The sequence below is a fragment of the Trachypithecus francoisi genome, unplaced genomic scaffold (assembly GCF_009764315.1).
Source record: "Trachypithecus francoisi isolate TF-2019V2 unplaced genomic scaffold, Tfra_2.0 Lachesis_group13, whole genome shotgun sequence".
Classification (NCBI taxonomy): Eukaryota; Metazoa; Chordata; class Mammalia; order Primates; family Cercopithecidae; genus Trachypithecus; species Trachypithecus francoisi.
Window position 1 is genome coordinate 28,135,909 of NW_022681458.1, and position 21,238 is coordinate 28,157,146.

General features: G+C 35.2%; 1 protein-coding gene across 12 annotated transcripts in view; it reads left to right on the top strand.

Annotated features, from left to right (window-relative positions):
* The window catches only part of IKZF2 (IKAROS family zinc finger 2), a 156,867-nt gene that overhangs the window by 49,264 nt on the left and 86,365 nt on the right, over positions 1 to 21,238 (top strand). The window contains exon 2 of one of the 12 annotated variants that reach the window (XM_033230404.1): positions 5,568 to 5,717. The exons of 10 other annotated variants lie outside the window; for them this stretch is intronic. Coding sequence is in view for 1 of the 2 variants with exons in the window: in XM_033230403.1 (XP_033086294.1) it covers positions 5,845 to 5,878 (34 nt within the window). In the remaining variant the exon portion in view is untranslated. Of the gene's footprint in view, positions 1 to 5,567; positions 5,718 to 5,763; positions 5,879 to 21,238 lie in introns of those variants that run through there. One more of the 12 variants, XM_033230403.1, reaches the window with a different exon arrangement.

Below are 21,238 nucleotides of genomic sequence, written 5' to 3' on the forward strand. Positions count from 1 at the left end.
TTCTTCACTCAGTAAAATGATACTTTTGGCTCAAGGCCTGAGGAACATAGGCGAGTTAGGATGGTGCAGACAGGACTAGCAACATGTCTGTTAAGGAATGGGCTGAGAACCCCTTGCCTCTGCCCTGTGGTTTACTACTGAATTTGAGTTGTAACTCTTTGTTTTTTTTTTGTCCGTTAGAAGCAGTGGTAGAGAGATTACACACTAAGCTTTAAAACCACAGCAAAACAAAACTTTTAAAACACTTGTGTGGTAGCCTCAGAAGACAGGTTAACACATTCTGTTTCAACTGTACTATTAATGTTTTTTGCAAGTTTGTAATACCTCTAGACATGGAGGTCTTTTTCCCCCTTACTTTTTATCTATATTGCAAATTGAATCTGAGGTGTGGCATGTGAGCATTAAAATAATGAAAACAAAACACAGTTTTATCCAGGAAATATGTAATTTTGAACACTAAAAATCTTTTTAATGTATCATGTATGTAATATAAGTATCATCACTTTTATTCAATACATTTCAAAATATACTACTCTTTTTAGCAAATTCAAAATCCTTTTAACATTTTCTTGTAAATCTGGTATCACTATATTTGTAACTAAGGAATATTATGGTGAGATTATTTGAGCTTTGTTTATTTCTGTAAGAGTTGTTCTAAGCTATAAAAACAAACATCTTTAACACATCTGTATAGATTTTAAAATAGCTTATTTGTAGTTTAAACTATCTTCAAATATTTTGCTATATTTGTATTTCCCCTAATTATTCAAAGTTTACAAAACAAACATTTATTGAAGATCAGAGATGTCATAGTTTTTTTGTAAGAAGACATTTCCTTTCAGAGAGTGAACATAGAAATAAGAAAGGTTAAGGAGATTTCCTATCCTTTCCTTAAAGAAAAAAGGCCTATTTATCACTTGCCATCTTATACTCATTCATTCATTCTCTCATTCACTAAACATTCAGTAAGTGCCCACTAAAGTTTTCTTAAGCCTTTCTTTTCATTCAGTCTGCTGATTTGATAAATCAGAAGGTTATCTTTGATAAGTATTCATATAATACTTTTTATTATCCTTTTGTGATTATTAAGCTGTCTGTCCAAGCTTTGAAGACAGTCTGTAGTCCTTCACATCTAAGCATTGCCATTAGTTGTGATATATGTGTATACATGTCTTTTGGTCTCTCTATCATCATTTATCACAGTCTATCATTGTTTACCCAAAGGAATAGCTAGCTACTGACTGAATGACCTTGTGTGAATAAATTAATATCTCTGAGCCTCAGTTGACTTACCTGTACAAAGTGAGAATAATTATATTTTTTAAGATTGTTAGATTAGTTGTATATTTAAGCCCCCTCTGTAGTATTTAGAACATATGAGGAGCGTGGTTACTTATTATTGTCTATATTGCCATTATCCTGACCACTATATGGACTTGACCCTCCAATTATTTCCTTGGGTCCATGCCATCTTACCTCTCTTATTTTTCCATTACTGCTTATCTCACAATAGTTGAGAGTAAAAAGGAACTTTTTTACAACCAAAGGCTGCCCATTTCTCACATGTGCTTTCATCTTGATGCCTTCATGCATGCTGTTTTGCTTGCTGTTGTAGAGCAGCAGAATATTACTGAGGAAGCACTTCTTTTTAAAAAAAATTTATAGTACAGCTGGAAATATGACAAGAAGAATAGAATAATTGATTATTAGTTAAATCAACATATTATTCTGTAAATTCAGTAAAATTGAGACCCCCCTTCCTTTAAATGTTATATTTAGTCTTATTAAAATTTATTTTGCTATATGCTGTGGATTTTTATTCATTGTTTTTGTTTAATTTCTAATGAAGAATTATTGAGATTTTATGAGATTGACATCTTATTTCCTTTAAAAATTTCCTATTGCTTGTACATTGGGAGCAAACCAAGAAGAGGTGCAAAAACAACCTCCCAGCTTGTCTTGGTGAATTGTGAATTGCTCTGGTTTATTCTTGTTTGTATTACATTTAATGAAAAAGTCCTGTATGGTACTATGCATTTTAATTCAGTTTTGAAAATTATCAATTTGCAAATTTTGTCTTTTTCCACTTTCTTTTTCTGCTTCCAGAGCTTATTACCTTTGCTCCAGCTGAATAAAAGTTGGGCAAACAGATACCCTGACAACTGCCAACAGCACCACGCCTTGACTTTCCTGGGTACAGAAAGTAGTCAATATTTCTGGGACTACACATCTGTCCTGTCTGAAAGATGCCACTCACAAATTCTAATTTAAGTACAGTATGACTGAAAACATGAAAATCACCACTTCTTTAAAAATGTGTATTGTATGTGCTTCTTTCCTGGTTTTACCAAAAAAAGTAAAAAAGATCCATGTAGCAGATTCAGGTCTATAGCCTGCAAATTGCTTCCTGTTTGCTTGCATAGTGACAATGTTCTAAGTGCCAGTTTTGAATACTAGTAACCTGTCCTGGATCAGTTATCTGAAATGGCAGGTTTATTTGTTATGGGAGGGATGACATTATCTCCTGTCCTTTAGATAGAGCTAAAGTGAGAATAAAGTGGTAAGAAAGAATGTTTCTTTGAAGTCTAGGTGTGAACGTACTATCATTTGTGCTACTGATTTGATTGCCACAGCTACTATCATTAGCATCTTGGACCAAACATGGAACAAGCTGTACTATATTTCATGTATGATGGAATACAGAGACTGATTAAAAATACTCTTAAAGGTGCTGGATGATTCATTTGATACCTGATTGTTATAAGACATTAGGGTCATGCTTTCCTTTGTGGACATAAACATTTTTAATAATTGCTTTTTAAAATTATATATAAATTTAATTTTGAGCCTAGGTGAGGATTTTCTTCATTTGACCTAATTTTTTTTTTTTTTTTGTGATCTCAGAATTATCTTAATAGTAGGTAGTGTCAGTTGCCAGAAAAACCTCAATGTGAAGGAAATTTATATATTATAATTCTTTCCTAGTGTTATCTTTAGGCAGACTACAGTGAACCTATCTATTCTAATTCTGATTCCTTTTCTGGATAACCATAGGTAAAGGTAGTTTTAATTTGACCTCTAAAAGAAGAAAAAAATTTTCCAGGTTGGAGAAATAATGAGTAATGCTGGTTTAGAGACTGCCTCTTACCTTCTTCTCAAATCTTAGTCACTACCTAGTCCAGTGTTTTAAATAACTAATGAAAACATTTTTATGGTTTCTGAGATTTTTTTAAAGCAGGCTTGAAAGATATGAAGTAATTTACTGATAAACCAAATTTTAACATTATAGACATAAGAATGTTGTCTGTTCATCTCACTTTGTTTCATGGTAATATTTTTTCTCCTAGGTATAGGGAAAATAGGGGATTTTGTTTAATCAATAAAGGGATGTCTCTCTCTCTCTTTCTTCCTCTCTTCCTCTCTTCCTCTCTTCCTCTCTTCCTCTCTCCTCTCTCTCTCTCTCTCTCTCTCTCTCTACCATGGCAGCCCAAATAGGGTTCAACTGTGTAGGTAGGATCTGTATTATTAATTTTCATTATGCCAAAACTGATAAAACGTTGTGTTGAAATCTTAAAGCACTAGAAAAGTAAATACCTAGAAAGTATTATCTGTTCTGTAAGAAAAACAGCAAACTAAACATTTTAATATATGATTGACTTTGTTGGATTTGTAATATTGGGACTTTTCTTTATACAAGTACCTGGCCTTTAGAAAGAAATACTACCTAGAGTAGCTACAGGTACTGTTAAAGTTGACAAGTGTTCCTAAGTATATTGTAGTTAGATTAGTGTGAGGAACTTCCTTAAAAAATTTAAGTGTAAACCCGTAAGGTTACTTTAATTGGTTGTTTTTCATAGTTTATTTGGTGACTATTGCACAGTAATGCTTTGTATTAAATCAACATTAAGTTAGAATTCAGTGGTTGTATTAAATAGCCTTTTAAGACAGTATGTTAAATACGTGGCTTTCACCAAGGGGCCCCTATGGTATTTGGCAATTTTACTATTTTTTAAAATTCATACCTAGTTTGAATTGAGATTCATGTAAGTGAAACACAATTAATAAGGATTTTTGGTTTTAAATTTTAGTTTGTTTTATTATAAAACAGTACATATCCATCATTCTTAAAATCAAGTATTCTTTATAACAGTCCTACTTCATATGCAGTCTGTAGCCTGGAAAGCATTTGTTACCAGTCTGCCTTGAAATTAAATATAGAAGTTGAGTAAATGCTTAAAACTGTCACAAAAGTTTGATAGAGTAATAAAAATTGGGGGCTTATATTTTGTTTTTGTCAAATTTGACTTTATTATACGAATGTGATGAATTAGAAATTTAAAAAATCAATTGCTCCTTCCCACAGAAGGATATCACTTTAGATGACATTAGAAGAGTTATCCATGTGCTTAGTGTCAGTTAGCTTAAATGCTATACATTAAAATATAAACATATCTAAAACCCACTTATATTAGTAACTTATGTAGATAACCATATAATTTTTATAAAGTAACCTTAAATGAAAATGAAAGCTAATTCTTTAATGAGTCTAAAGCAGTAGAGCCTTTACTCATATACCTAGTAATAACTATCATTTATTAAGTGCTTACAATGTGCAATAGGGTGTCTTTTATCTTATTTAATCCTCTAAAAGCACAACAGGATAGGTTCCGTATTACCCTCATTTTAGAGATGCCGAGCTAAGGGTCAGAGAGGTTAAAAATGTGCTGATGGTCACTGTCACTGAGCTAACTAAAAAAGCTAACATTAAAACATGCTTTTGTTTGTAATATGATTACACAAATTGTGCTTCACGTTTTTTTCTTTTCAATGAGGAGGTAATAACATGTACTGGGTAAAGAATATTGTTTTGTGCTTGTACGTAAAGCTGTGTACCACGCTGTATATCAGGAATTAGAGCTAGAAGGGGAAAGCTCAAGCATACAAATCTTCAGTGCTGAGTTGGTATAGGGAGTAAGATGAGGCTTCATCATGTACGTTGCTCTTGATCTCAGAGTCTGTTACCACAAATTGTTGATGAGCACAAAAATTTAAGGATAATATGTTCAAGTTACACTTGATACAGCTTATAAGATAGAATCCCTTTTCGAAAAAAGCAGATGAGATGTGATTGTTAAACGGCATCTCTCTACTCTTCATGTGTACATAGACATTCAACTTTCAGAAAGCATGTCTATGATATTTGCATCTTATAGTAATATTTACAGTATTTGTTTCCTTCTTCGATCTCTTCAGTTATCTTTATAAAAGAAAGGAGGGTGGGAGGAGGAGGCTGACTTTTGTCATGTAGCTTCCCTCTTCAGATCTTCATCAGTATATGAGTAAACTCAGTTTACTAGATGCTTCACTTCTGTAAAATTCTGTAAATCAACTAGCTAATATTTAACTGAATTTATATCTTGTTTTCTTCATTTGGTCCATTTGATTGCTGATCATTGATATTCATCTGCCTAATTACCTTTGGACGTGTTTAAGGATTGAGGATAAAAGCTATCAAGGGCAAGATTAAAAGAGGTGACTGACTCCCTGATTCTCTTCTGCCCTTGAAGGCACTGGATAATGGAGAAACAAGTGCTTGCATGTGTTGGATTTTGTTAGTTGGATCCAGCTCCAGCAGAGTGACAACTGAGGTCACGTCAGCACCTTGGAAGGCCGGGAAGCTGGAACTGGAGCAGCTGAGCCAATCCCCAGACAAACAGGTTTTAACCGGGACAGAGTGAGAGAATGCTTTGCTTTGGAAACTCTCTGCCCATCACCTAAGGCAGTGATTCTATTCCTATATATTTTTTCTGCTGTCTGTTCATTTTTATGTAGAGAAGATTAGTTATGAGGACTTCTTTCTGTTTATATATGGCAAAAGGTAATTGCACAGTAATTATGTTAGACTTTGAGATTTTTTTTGTTTTCTTCAGATTCAGGAGCAAAGAAATGTTACTTTTGAAATTAAGATGGTGTGATGGAAGGATCATTTATGGCAGTAGTAAGGGTGATCATTTGTTGACTATCATCATTTTGTGTAAGGTTGAATGCCAATTAAATGTCATGGGTACCTCAATATGTTTAAATATCTTCATATTATATAATACATATTCAAACCTCTTTTGATTCCAGGAGGAGATTTTCTTATAAGTCCTAAAATTGGAAACTTGGATTCTAGTCTCATTTTGCAAGTCACTCTACTCTGTAGTTTATTTATTCTCAATATGTAGAATGGTGATTCTCAACTTTGGCTGCACATTAGAATCATCTGGATATGTTTAAAAAATACTGATATCTTGACTCCATCCCATACCAATTTAATAAAAATAGGGGTAGGGCTCAGGCATTTATAATGATTTATTAATTTCCCCAGATAATTCTGATGCACAGTGAAGATCTAGAGTCATGGATATAGAATGATATCACTGACCTAACTTCTGTGATTTTTTTGAGGTTAATTCATATTAACTGTTAATCACTTTTATAAAAAGTTTCCTCTAATTTATAGGGTCTTTTTCAAAAATGTAGAATTAGAAGGTCCTTTAATATACTTCTGTTCCTTGCCAGATTACATTCAATCCTTAATTTAAGGTAAGGATGTTTGACAATAGATATTGTAAATATGTAATTATATTTTTTCACTTTTTAATTACAAATAAAAATTTGATTTGTCAGCAAGTACATATAGATAGAGAACAGAGGGGGTGAGCTGGAAGTTAGGGGAAAGGGAATGGCATTTATTGACCACTTCTATGTGCTATGTGTCAGGTTCTATGATACAATCACTTCTAATGTAGGAGTCACAATTTCTGCTTGTATATGACGAAGTCAGTACTTAAAGAGCTATTAATTAAGTTTAATTATATTTTATAAGTCATAGATTCTCAAGGGTATGATTGATCTTAAAAGTCATTTGAATAACTCATCTACTGCACATAAAGGCTAAATGTGAAGGTTTCTGAATACTCTAAAATATGAAATCAGGAATGAATGTTAGGATTTTAAATGTATGTCATCAAGAAGTATGGGGAAAAAATAGCCCAGAGAGAGATATTTGGTAAAATGTTATACAAGTTATACAGTGTAACTGTTTGCTTAATGGTGTTGAGTTTTAGTTTTACTTATTTTTCAATTATGACAGACATATAAGTTTTTAATTCTTTAGCTATGATTATTAAAACATTTTGAAATATTTTATATCAATTTATATTATTATAAATCCGATATTTCCAACTGCTGCATATTTTTTAGAATCACCATAGTTAACTAGAATGATTCCCAGTTGTACTAATTAGCATAAAAAGCTAATTAATTATCTCATTAAACTGCATGCCATTAGCCTTGATTTTACTGCATATTTGATGTATTATCTCTTGGTCTTTAAAAATATAGAAAATAATAGTTTAGTCTTTCAATAATTGATTTTAAATTGGCATTTTTCATAAAAACTTTTGTAATCTCAGGAATTAATAATTAACACAACAAATTCATCTTTAAAATGCTTTAAAAATAAGAATATAGAAGAAATGTTCATCCCAACTTTCACTTAATGAAATACACTTTAAAATAATAAAATACCATATTTTACTCACCGTATTATAAATGAAGAAAACTACTAAGATTGTTTAACGTCAGTAATATTGTGCTGGTTTTATTGATTACATTGGTAATGTTGTTTATACACAGTGCTCATGCAAGTTTAAATTGACACCTCATTTTGGATGGCAGTTTTATATAGCTTGCCTTCTCTTTTCACCTGATAATGCCTTCTTTAAGACTTCAATTTTAAGAAACCTATTAGAAATACAGACAGGTTTATCCACAAAAGTGGACACTGGAGTGGTATTATTGGAAAACACTTTCGGTACAGTGCTTAGGTAAATCATGGTTATTCCATGTTGAAGTTGAAGTATATATAGTCTTAAAAATTATGCTGATGAAGAATTTCTTCATGACATGAAAATGCTTCATGACATGTTGTTTATAGAGAGGTAAATACTTTATAGTGTATTATATATATGTCCATACATTATTTGTTTATCGATAGATAAAATCTCAACTTTTTTTGAAAAGAAACATGCTAAAATGTTAAAAGTAGGGGCAGGTTTAGGTACTGGTTTAAATATCTCTGTAAATACCTGTTTTTATATAGTGAGGCATTGTTACTTTCGTAATCAGAAAAAGAATAGAAAACAAAGTTTTTACATATAGTTAGCAGCTTTATTTTGGTCGGGCCATGCTTGATTTGCTATTCTTAGACATTCTAAGACATTTTTAGAGTCAGTATTTTGTATTGATTCTCTGGCTATCAAGTTTCTTTCATGTGAAATTCACATCAAGTTTAGAGTGTGATGCTCTCTTGGTCAGGTAACATATCCTTAGTGAATGGGTGCTATTTTATTGAGACTTCAGCTATACCCTCTTCTCCAGTACCTCTTCCAGGCTCTTTTGGACATATCTTCTGGCTTACCTTCTTATAAGCTGTATAATATTTAGTGGTTACTGTAACCCGGAGATGGGTTCCTTATGACTATCAATTACTGTTAAAGATACTACAAATGGGAATTTTTTTCTCCAAGCCATACTATTTAAATTTTATTTCAAATATCTATAATTACCTCTTTAGTAGATAGAAACAATATCCTTAGATGAGCTAGAAACACCAAATTGGGAATTTTCCCCGAGTTTTTCTTCTGTAGAAACTTAATAACTTATTTTTCTTTAGATCTAGTGAAATAGTGAAGTGTGCTTCTTAGCATAAACGGAAATGTTAATTTGTTCAACTTTTCATTAACACACATTTCTACCATAAGAATCTTTAGTAAAACTAGATTTAAAAAATTTGAAAGACATACTGATTTTTACAAAAACATTTTAATCTTTAAAATTTTTATGGTATACCTGTGGTTAAATAACATATGCATGGTTTTAAATTTTTGATTCTTCTATGTTTAAACTCTTTACAGTGTCTAGATAAATCTTTATTTTTTAAACCTCTTCATTGACGATTATTATTTTTTTCTAAGAGATTTGACTTTACATATGTTCATTGTACAGACTATTTTAATTCAGTGATTCCCATTAATTGGTCAAGCACCAGTATGATGTTAAAAGTTACCCAAAGAGTCTAATATGCACCCCAGTTTGGGAATGACATTTTAAGATGAATCTTGGATATTTAAAAATGATTTATTTAGTATATTTTACAACATTCTAATTTTTAATTTAATGATATGTTTTGGTCAATTTTAATTTACTTTATCCTAAAAGAAAGCTATCTATATGCACATTTATTCAGAATTCATTTTAATGTTTACTTACTTAAAGAGTTTATTATTATCACATTTACACTGATATTTGCATAGTTTTCCCCAAAGTCTGTAACTCTGAGTTCAGATCTGAACTTCAGGTTTGTACTTTTAGTTGTCTTTATGGATGTTTATGAACAATTACAAATAACATTTGCAACTCAATAATTTAAAAACTCATAATTCTCATATACCACTTCACTCAAATTTATTCTGTTTCCAAAATACCTAATGTCTGTTATTAATATAACACTGTCACCTATATGGTTCTTCAGACTTGAAATCTTGGAATCAGATTACTTAATATTCTTTGTTTCTCATAGTCTGTCATCTGGTATCTTGTTCTTTTTCCTTTAAGATTTCTTTTGATTTGATTCTGTCCTCTCTCCTCTTGCTGGTCCACATCTTATGTAGCCCTTCTTTACCCGGCTGATATTCACCCAGCACTTATATATATAATTATACTGATTGCTAAAATATTAAAATACTTTTGTATAGGTTAGAGAAAGAGACTTTTCCTCAAGTCCATTGAGTACCTATACTCCATCCCAAGAGCTTTGTGGGTACCCTGCTTAATATGCTGTCAACTGGCTAACCAGCCTGTGTCCCAGCCCATGCATCTCAGCCTCAGTGTGCCTATGGATGTTCTCTACCAGGCTAGGGGGGGTCTCAGATTCTTCCAGGAAAGATGGTATCCTGGTGTCAGTGCTGGCACACCAGCAAATAGTACTTACATGGGCCCCTGAAGCTATGGTAGTCTCTTGCCAGCTCTCTCCTGCTATTGGTTGTGGGAACTGCAGCCTCTCTGTTGTGTGCCAATTTATAGAATTGTTAAATACATAGATATCACCCTATCTTTACTCCAAGCTTCATAACAGTTATGGTAGATTGGTAGCCCCTTAGTTACTCTTTATTCCTATCTACTTATCCATCTGACATATTCAGCAGAGCCAGATGAATCTCCCAAATTTTATCACTCCCCCAAGAGATGGAAATTTGAACCCAGTTCAAACTTCTTAATCAACTCACTTTACCATGTCTGCTTAACTTGTTAATCCATATCTTTCTCAGATTAACTCAGGTTTATCTTCTCACACAAGATGTTCTCATTTACCTTTTTATATTTCCCTTTTCGCATGGTCACGTCTCTGAAGTTCTCTATCTTGTGCAGTTTCAAATCAAACATTTCCTCTAAGTTATATCTCGATTATATTTCAAGTAATTCCTCCTTGAAACTTTTACTAACTTCCCAAATAAGAATGACCTTCTCTTCTTTGAATCCACATAGCAGCTTATGTCTTACAATGTATTAGTTCCAGAACTGGAAAGTTCAAGGCCATGTAGTTCATCTTTCTTCCCAACTTAGAAACCTTTGTGCAAAACGTGGTTTACAATGAAGATTTCTTCCAAGACAATAAAGCTAGTGGTTCTGTTATTGGGTATTTCTAGTTATTCCTTCAGTTATCTGATAAAATATTTCTTGAGGCTTCTTTGGGGTCAGGCACTAAGCTTGCTCTACAGCAGTGAACAAAACAGACAAGGCTTTGTCCTTATAGAGCTTACAGTGTGAAAGAAGGCATTAAAAATGTAAGCACATATATAAGTATGTAATAATTTATATTAGATGCTGTAAAATAAAGATAATAGGACATTATAATTAAAGAGAGTATCAGGTCCTTAGTTTATATTGACAATTTAGAGTAAGTGAAATTTAAACTATGGAGGAGGTAAGGAGGGGGCTACTCAGATAGCAGTAGAGTATGTGAGACCAGTATGTATGTGCAAAGGCCCTACAGCAGGACAAAGTTGGCTTTTATAATATGTTCACCAAAGAACTGAAAGACGGCCTGTGAGCCTACTATAGAGGGAGATGGAGTGGCTCATGATGGAGCTGGAGAGGTGAGAAGGAGCCATGTTATATACATTTTTGTTTTTTGAGGATTTGAGGAAGAAGTTTGGATTTTTATCCTAAAAGCAACAAACAACTATTGAAATAGTGTTGAACACTGACTTGGTAGAATTTGATTTATGAGTTTTTTAGGTGTTGGGTGGGAAGAAGAGCAGATATTTAAATCTAGAAATGCTCATCTTCTGTATTACTTGAATAACTTTCTTAGTTAAGCAAATACAGAGCAGGTACGCAATCTTTGTCATAGAGCAGAAAACTTTCTGACTTCATTAATAAAAGTCTGCCACTCCCTGAGAATGCACTTGTATTCTGCTCTGTAAAGCTGGTTCCTGGGGAGGAGATCAGTTTACACAAGATGCCCAGCGCCTTCTGGGAGAGAAAGAACTAATATCTAGTCTCTGTTGACATAGAGCTGTGTGGCACTGACTTAATCCCAGTCTCTGGAAAGGGCAATGAGATTCCTGAAATGAAGTTACATTGAGGACAAAAAAGGGACCCCACCTGGCAACCAAGATTCAAGAGAAGCCCTTTTGAACTGATGGGGCTGATGATAGAAAATTATGTATGTGCTGTCATCAGTGTAGTTAGTACCTTAGGGGAGAACAGCTGGTAATGGTAGTTGCAAACACAGAAGTAGAGCACCCTTGACTGAGCTGGGCACCAAAGGAAATAGGATCATCACTGTAGCTTGAACAGGGCGGCGGGATGGTACCATCACAGGGGGGACTAATATTGCTAGATGATAAAAGACCATTAGCCTTGTGAGTAGCAGATTAATTATGGCTTACCAACTCTCTGCATGGCATGGTATGTAGACTGAAGTTCTGGGGAAAGTGAGAACTCTAGCCAGCTATATTTGAAGTAAAAGTTTAAATATGACCATAATTGTACATTGAAATGGTAGAGGAGGTTATTATGGTTACAGTTTATAAAAGAGAGCTTATAGGCCAGGAACAGTGGCTCGCACTGTAATCTCAGCATTTTGGGAAGGCCAAGGCAGGAGAATTGCTTTAGTCCCGAAGTGCAAAACCAGTCTGGGCAACATAGGGAGATCCCATCTCTACAAAATAATTATTTTAAATTAGCTAGGTGTGGTGGTGTGCACCTGTGGTCCCAGCTACTCAGGAGACTGGGGTGGGAAGATCACTTAAGCCCAGGAAATCAAGGCTGCAGTGAGCCTTGATTGTGCTACTGCACTGCAGTCTGGGCAACAGAGTGAGACCCTGTCTCAAAAATAGTATGTGTACATATACATATACTAGTATAATAAATACAATAGATAAATGAATAAAAATATAATAAACTAAAAATAAATAAATAAATAAAAATAAATAAAAATAGTATGTGTACCCAAACACACACACACACACACATGCACACACATAGCTTATACTGTCTTTCACAGAGTGGATTGGAAAATGTAAGGGAAGAAATAGGGAAGCTAGTGGCCATGGAGAGGACCAGCAATAATTAAGTAAAATATATTAGCACTAGAGTGACAGTTATACAGAGAAATAGAATATTCTTTCTTTTATTAAGATCTCACATCTTTTTTGCATAAGCTGCTTTGGTCCCACATCTTCCCTAAATCCAATCTTGATCTCATATCTACGTTTCCCTGTTGTTTTTCTCTTGGTTAACATCTCTAATTCCTTCTTTCTTTAGACAGATGATTTCTGGAATCGAAACTCAGCCATTGAGGGGATCAGGTATCCTTGTCAGCTGTGTGTCATGCACAGGTTTGATAAACATGCCTTGCAAGTTTCTTTTCAATCTTGTTAAAGTAGCCCTGTGGCACACAACTTCAGATCTGTTTTCAAGTTAACATCTTTTCATTAATCAGTACTCTTTGGGTGTGGTTGTTCAACCTGTTATAAATGTACCTCTCATATTATTTCCTACATATTTCTCCATATTGACCTCAAGAACACTTGAGAGCTTTCTTCAGATTTGGAATTAAGTTCATAATGAACAAAGTCCACATTTTTAAACTATCAGTTTAATAATTCCATCAACAATAAAAATATTATTTTTAGTGAACCCATATTGGATCATACTTTTTAAAAAGTTGTTACACAAACACTTGCCTTCCAATTTTAATGGGTTCATTGTAAGCATATTTATCTTAGATTTGCAAAATTCACATCCTTTGCCTTTAAAAATCATAAAATTAGCCCATCTCTGGTCCTCTGGCACCTTTCCTTTCCTCTGAAGCACTTCAAAATGTTCTTGCTGTAGTGTCCCGATCACTTCTGCGTCTCCTTTCTGGTCCCCAAAATATATCTCATCTGATCCTATATTAACTTCCTGGGTTTGCTATAACAAACTACCACAGACTGGATGGCTTAAACAAGAAAAATCAATTGCCTCACAGTTCTGGAGGCTGGAAGTCTGAGATTAAGGTGTAAGCAGTATTGGTTTCATGTGAGGGCTGTGAGGGAGAATCTGCTATATGCCTCTCCCCTGGCTACTGATGGCTGCTGATATTCCTTGGTGTTCCTGGCTTGTAACTGCATCACCCTCATCTTTGCCTTCATGTTCACAGCATTCACCCCGTATGCATGTCTTTGTCTAAACTTTCCCTTTTTGTAAGGACACTAGTCACAATAGATTAAGGGCTCACCCTACTGTACTATAACTTTATCTTACCTTAATTCATTACATCTGCAATTTTTAAAGAACCCTAGTTTTTAAATTGACTTATTTTTTGGTGAAAATAGAGTATGATATAAAACCATCTTATTGTATAATTATCTTCTGTCTGTCTGTGTATAGCCAAAGCATCAGATAGAAATGTGAATGCCAAAGTAAATGAACCTGGAGTTAGTGACAGAAAAGACCATGTTTGTTTAATCTCCTTTGGAAATATTAGAGGAAAAGAAAAAGAAATTGGACTTAACCTAAAGGCAGAACCAAGATGTTTACAGACCTTACCAGCCTTGACTTCTGCATAAAGACACATATACTTTAGTGAGCAGATTGAGATAGTTCTGACTCTCTACTACTGGCCCCACTGGCCTGATTCATATAAATTCACCTTCTTCACCATGTTCCTGTGACCCTCTAGGAATCCACTGTCACCTCACATATGTCCAGAAACCATTCTCTCAGCTGGCACTAGCACACACTGCCCCCATTTCTCCCCTAGTTCCCAAATGTTTGCATCCACAGTTCAGGAAGTCAATTGGCAAAGACCTTTTGTTGTTACTCCCCATCAGGAGAAAACCAGTGCTTGTGTCAAGGATGCCACGTGTGGCTTCTGGGTGTTTTGGCAGGAAGTCTCTGCCCAGCTGTGTATGATGTTATATTGTCTGGGCCTTAAAGAAGCTCTGCTAGTGCCCAGAGTATCAGGAAGTGTCTCTTGATCAGTTTCTGGTCATAGTCTCTTTTCCAGAATTTCATTTTAGTTCTATCATTTTTTGGCTGTCATTCCTTTACTATAAGCATTTAATCTCAGGCAAGGAGTCCAATGAAGAACAGATGCTAGGCTCTACTTTTCTCTCTATACTTACCTTTTACTAACCCGGAGTTCAATTTCCTCCTCCTTCTCCCCCTAACAGAATAAGGGTTGCCATACATATACATGGTTACAAACCAGATTGGGGCTGGAGAGTGGAGGTTAAATTTTTGGCCCATGATCTGTCAGCCAAAAATGTTCTATTACAAAAGCAGTAGATTTTCTAGTTAGAATTATTCTTGGGAATTGTAAAACTTTGCATGTTTGATGTACTTGAGGAACAACAAGACTATTAGTTTGGTTTGGTTATAGTGGTCTGAAAGAGGGGAGAGATCCATAGGGGATGATCATATATTTCAAAAATTATCCGGGTTCTATGTGGAGAATGGACAAAGAGAGAGGACTGCAAGCAAGCTGGCCTGTGAGAAGACCTGCGCGGATGTGAAGAGGCCTGTGCTGAAGTGAGAAGGTCTGCGTGAAAGTGATCTGTGTGAAAGATGGTGGTGGATCCAACTAAACTAGAGCAGGAGCAGTGGGGATGGTGAGAAGTGGCCAAATGTCTTTTGTAAGTAGAGCCTGTTGGACTTGCTGATGGATTGGAAGCAGCATGTGAGGGAAAAAGAGGTCTAAGGAGTGACTGCTAGTGTTTGGCTTAAGTAGCCTGGTGAATAGTGATGTCACTGATTTGGGGCAGGAGAGGACTTGGGGAAGTGAAGAGCTCTGTTTTGAACAGGTGAAGCTTGAGATTCATTCCTAGAATCTCAAATGAAGACGAGTCTTAATTAAAATGTCTTAGCCAAAGGATTCGAGAGCCAGGATGCTCCTGCAGTGTAGTGCAATTAAGGTTTCCCTTAAAATGCAGCAGAGAACCAAAGCTGCCAAACAGTTTTTTAAGATTTAGTGTCCTCACTTATAGGTGGGGATATATTACTTATTTCACTGGGTTCTTTGAAGGTAACATTAGATAATGTTTGTGAAACTCAGTGTAATTCTTAGCAAGTAATTAGCACCTAATAAATATCTTCAGTTATTGTTATTAATTTTCATAAAATGAACTCTATTTATTTATTTATTTTTGAGGCAGAGTCTCGCTCTGTTGCCCAGTCTGGAGTGCAGTGGCGCAATCTCGGCTCACTGCAACCTCAGCCTTCTGGGTTCAAGCTATTCTCCTGCCTTAGATTCCCAAGTAGTGTGATTATAGCTGCCCATCACCATGCCTGGCTAATTTTTATGTTTTTAGTGAAGAGGGGGTTTCACCATGTTGGCCAGGCTGGTCTCAAACTCCTGACCTCAAATGATCCCCCTGCCTTGGCCTCTCAAAGTGCTGAGATTATAGGTGTGAGCCACTGTGCCTGGCCAGGAACATTATTTTTAAAACTGATTTTAAATATCAGCTTTGGAATGAGATAGGATATAAATTAATAATTAGTAATGGATAGTCATTTCACATGTGCAGTATATATATATACCACACTAATGTAAATAAAACAACTTTTTCTTTTTAAATGAGTTGCATTTTCATCCTCAGAACTACAAAGTATTAAAATCAGGATTTTGAATTTTATGCGTACATGTGAGGAACTTTCTGAATTACACGTGTGATTAGTGACATGAGTGTTTGCTGCCTCTTAAGATTTGCCATGCCTTTATGCAAATCAAAGTTCCCACAGAAATAATGAGTCAAATACAGCAACAGGCAGTATTTAAATTAGCATTTTTTTCTCTGCTCTGCGTGGGTCAATTTTACTATACAATTGCATATGAAGACCTTTGATTTGCTCAGGTTTTCCACTGATTTGACTTCCCCTACCTTTTGTTTCAAAACCTAAGATGACCACTTTAAGTGTACTGGTACTGTGGAAGGTTTTATTCAGAACAGAGCAAATATATATTAGAGAATATTATATTGATACTCTCCCTATTGCATTAACAGAGAGATCTTTATGGAGCAAAGGCCAGATCACTTAATAAAACCACAGTTTGTTTTTTGGCAATAGTGTTGAACCTGGAGGAAAGCCAGTCTTACTTAGCTAGTATAAAGTTAGATTCCATTCCATCAGCATAATAGTTAATAATAGTTGATTGACAGGGATGTGAAGGGTGCCCTCTCTTCCTCCCCCCTCCACTCCCATTCCACACTAACCTCTCTAGGGAATATGCCATTCCTTTCCCCATTCCTAAAATTCTTTGCTTGAGCACAGCCAGGGGCTGCTTGACTGGTGCCTGACTGTTTGGAGGCTGGAGAGTAGAGGGTCTCTCTGAAAGAGTTCCTAGTCCCTGTAGTCACTGCTGAGGAAGCCTAGCAATCTCTGGACATCTTTAGGGATATGGAGTAAAGGTGAGCTTCCTGGCTAGTGTTTATGTGTGAAAAATAACCATACTCACCTGAACTACCTTAATACCATGGGATCAAGATCGCTTTTGCTTCCCTTCAGCCACACACATTCATCTTATCCACAGAAATTTAGAGCTTATTTTAGTCTGTTTTTTGTAAATCGTACATCATATCATATATTATTTTGCATTGTTAAAACTATATTTTGGGGGTGTTTAGTACTGGTAAATTAGTAACATTTGCAGTTTTCTTCCAACCCTTTTTTCTTTTTGGATGTAGGTATTTGCAGGATATGAACTATTCAAAACAGTTACAGCATTCCAAAGATTCTTTCCCTGGATTCTACATGCTCACATGGAGTTATATTTAAATGCTAAGAAGTATTGTTGAATATTGCCGAACATAAGGTTCACTAGTACAGTGTTTAGGTGAAAATTCAGAAGTTTTTTTTCTAGGTCCAAATGATTTCTGTTTTGAGTGGAATAATGATTCCTGTCCTACGCAGTTTTGTGTTCTTTAATTTGGTGAAGTTGGCATTTGGTGTTGCCCTCAGTTTGGGTTAGGAATTATTCTTTACCCCACGTCTCACCACTACAGAACCACTTGCTAACTTTTAATCACCACCTTCTCAAGTTTAAGAACTTGGCCAGAGTGATCCCGGAAAGTCTCAGCATTTTCCAGTGAGTAAAGTCCATCTCTTTTGGAGATCTTGACACCTATCATTAACAAGGCTGCAACCTCCTTAAGGATAATTGAGAAAAGAGACCTGCTCTTCTGTATGTATAGCAAAACATGACGAGGTTATACAGCAGGATACAATAGTTCTTAAATAGAGTGCATGTATTGTCTGGCAGGCTGACCCAACATCATGTTGCCTCCTTCATTCTACAGATTATGTTATGGGTTTCAGGTGTTTTTCTCAGGTCAGTTTCCCTATCATTAATGCTGCAACACCTTTGCTGAGTAGATATCCGCTCTCTCATTCTTTTATTACACCATGGTGAAACCAGCACTGCCGACTCTCATGAGTTGATGAATAAACTCTAATTTTACTGCATTTATAAATAAAACTTTAAAAATAGTTTCTGGAATAAGATCACAGTGAATAAAGTCCTAACTAGATTTTTAAACAAAGCTACATTTAAATGAATCCCATTGAAATATGTTAATATAATTAGTGTTGGTATGTTAATATAGAAGCCCTAAGATGTCAATAGTGTCTCACTTGCCTTGCTGGCAAATTTGTCTCATAATAAGAACATATGTCCAAAAGGCTTTTTGTTTAAAAACATACATAATTTGAAAAATATTTAGTTGCTGTTTAGTGCATTTTAATAAAAGAAGGAGCTCACCTTTCGATTTAAAAAATGCTTACTAAAAATTGCTTTTAACGTCATCTGTTTCTAAGTGTTTTAAAAGAGAAAGATGACTTGGGAAAGAATTCAGCTTGATTCTGTAAACATTTTTTGAACATTATTGTGTGCCAGCCACTGTGTTAAGTGCCTGGAATGCAGAGATGAATAAGATTGTTCTTAGATCATAGTGTACAGTGTAATAGAAGCAGCAGTTAAATTATATTTGCAGTGTAGATTCACTATTCTGTTAGGAGCCATTAATTTCACCAAAATTGGTCAGAAAGGGATATTCTTTTAGGAAATCACATTGAAGCTGGACCTTGAATCATGAAAGCTAGAAAATGAGGACAAATGAGGACATCCAATGCAAAGGGATACTACATAAGCAAAGAGACTTGTATGTATGTGATGGGGAAACAGGGAAGGGCTGTAAAGTTTACAAAATACAACTTCAACAGGGTTTCATGTTATTGTATTCTTTCAGATTAGAGAAGGCCTGATAATATTTTTTTTGTGTGTAAAAGGCTTGAAGATAATGCTCATCACCTGATACTGGGACTTAGTAGTAACAGAAAATACTTAAGAAAGGGAGAGTTGAAGGAACCTTTTTTTTTTTTCAATTTCTTTTTTAGAGTGACATAGATATATTTTATCATTTAATGATTTTTTCAAAAATCTTTATGTAGACTTTGTTACTTCTATAAGATTTCATATATGTTCATTTCCTTACCCCAATCCATAATAAAAACAATGACTAAGCACTTTTCTAACACTGGCCATAAGAATGAAATTAATATTGCTGTGAGTAAACTGTAGTTTAGGAAAATCTTTTGGAGTGGGGAACAGAACTACTATTTGTTGAGTATCCCTATATGTTAGGTACTGTGTGAGGTACTTTCATATACTCTATATAATTTACTCCTTAAAGCATCCCTAGAAAGTTATTATCTCAATTTTCTAAGCCAGGGAAGCATTCTAGGGAAGCTGAGGCTGACTAATATGCTCTGTGGTATACACCTGGTAAGTGACAGGTTTGGGATGCAAAATCAAGGTGGTTGAATTCCACATCATATGCTCACTTTACTGTAGATTAGACAGGTGTACTTGAATAATTGGTAGGTAACAAGTGTCAGTTTGGGTGTTTAAACTGAGGCCTGGCTTACTCTAAATAATCTGTATTCTATCCCCAACCTTTTTGGCACCAGGTACTGGTTTTGTGGAAGACAGTTTTTCCACAGCCTGGGGATTGGTGGGGGATGGTTTGGGGATGATTCAAGTGCATTACATATATTGTGCACTTTATTTCTATTATTATTACATTGTTATATATATGAAATAATTCTATAACTCATCATAATGTAGAATCAGTGGAGTCCTGAGCTTGTTTTCCTGCAACTAGATAGTCCCGGATAGTCTGGGGGTGGTGGGAGACAGTAACAGATCATCAGGCTTTAGATTCTCATAAGGACCACACAACCTAGATCCCTGGCATGTACAGTTCACAATAAGGTTCGCCATCCTAGGCCGGGCGCAGTAGCCCACACTTGTAATCCTAGTAGTTTGGGAGGCTGAGGTGGGCGGATCACCTGAGGTTGGGAGTTCGAGACCAGCCTGACCAACATGGAGAAACACCATCTCTGCTAAATATATATATATATAAAAGAAAAGTTAGCCTGGCGTGGTGGCGCATGTCTGTAATCCCAGCTACTTGGGAGGCTGAGGCAGGAGAATTGCTTGAACCCGGGAGGCAGAAGTTGTGGTGAGTAGTGGTGAGCTGAGATTGCGCCATTGCACTCCAGCCTGGGCAACAAGAGTGAAACTCTGTCTCAGAAAAAAAAAAAAAAAAGGTTCGCCGTCCTATGAGAATCTAATGCCCTAATGCTGCAGCTGATCTGATAGGAGGCAGAGCTCAGGCAGTAGTATGAGAGATGGGAAGTGCTTGCTGTAAAAATAGATGGAGCTCATCTCCTGCTGTGTGGCCAATTTCCTACTGGTTCCTACTGGTCCCTCGCCTGGGGTTTGGAGATGCCTGCACTAGAACTTATGTTTGAACTTCAAACATTGTAAAAGCAGAGTGTTTTCGTTACTTAGTGTTTAATTTTAGTGTGTCTTACTTTCTGGCTATAGTTTTTAATAGACTTTTCAATTATATGGCTCATTTTAACTGAAGGTTTAAAAAGTCATTTTGTTGTCTCAGAGGTATCAAATTACCATCAAATAAGCAGACATATGAAGTAGAAGAAATATAAAATGCTTTTCTGGACCTCTAAATGAATTGTTAAAAACCCTGCAAAGCAAAGCAACATTTCTCCTCTGAAATTATATTTTGCAAACATATTTTAGAAGGAAAACTTGAACTGTCAAAAGTAGTGAAATGTCCCCAGTGTTTATGGATGTAATGAGTTAATTAGCTGAAACCCCATTTAAAAGAATTGTCAGTGAAATTTATGAGTCCTTTTGCTATCTGTATGGAGTTGACAGCAGGTGTTTCTTACTCACACACTCTCCAAACTTTGAAGAAGATTATTTTTAACCCTTGCTTCATAATAGGCAAGTTCAGATGATCTAAATATTTCTTTATATTCTATATACTGAGTGTCTTGAGTAATTTGAATGATATGGGATATTGACTATATATGTGTTAAGTTCCAAAGTTTTAAAGTTGACTTAGTCAGAGGGTTTGCTTCATTGCCAACATTAGCCCAGATTCTTTTGTGTAAATGGGCCTTTTCTTCCTTTTACCCATGTTTTTATCATTATAAATCTTACCATTTCTTGCATGAATATAACATCACAGGATAAGCTAGTAAAAAGTACATTGTCATATAAAAGAAGAGACCTATTGACATTTGCTGTACCTTGTATATTTGTTCATAT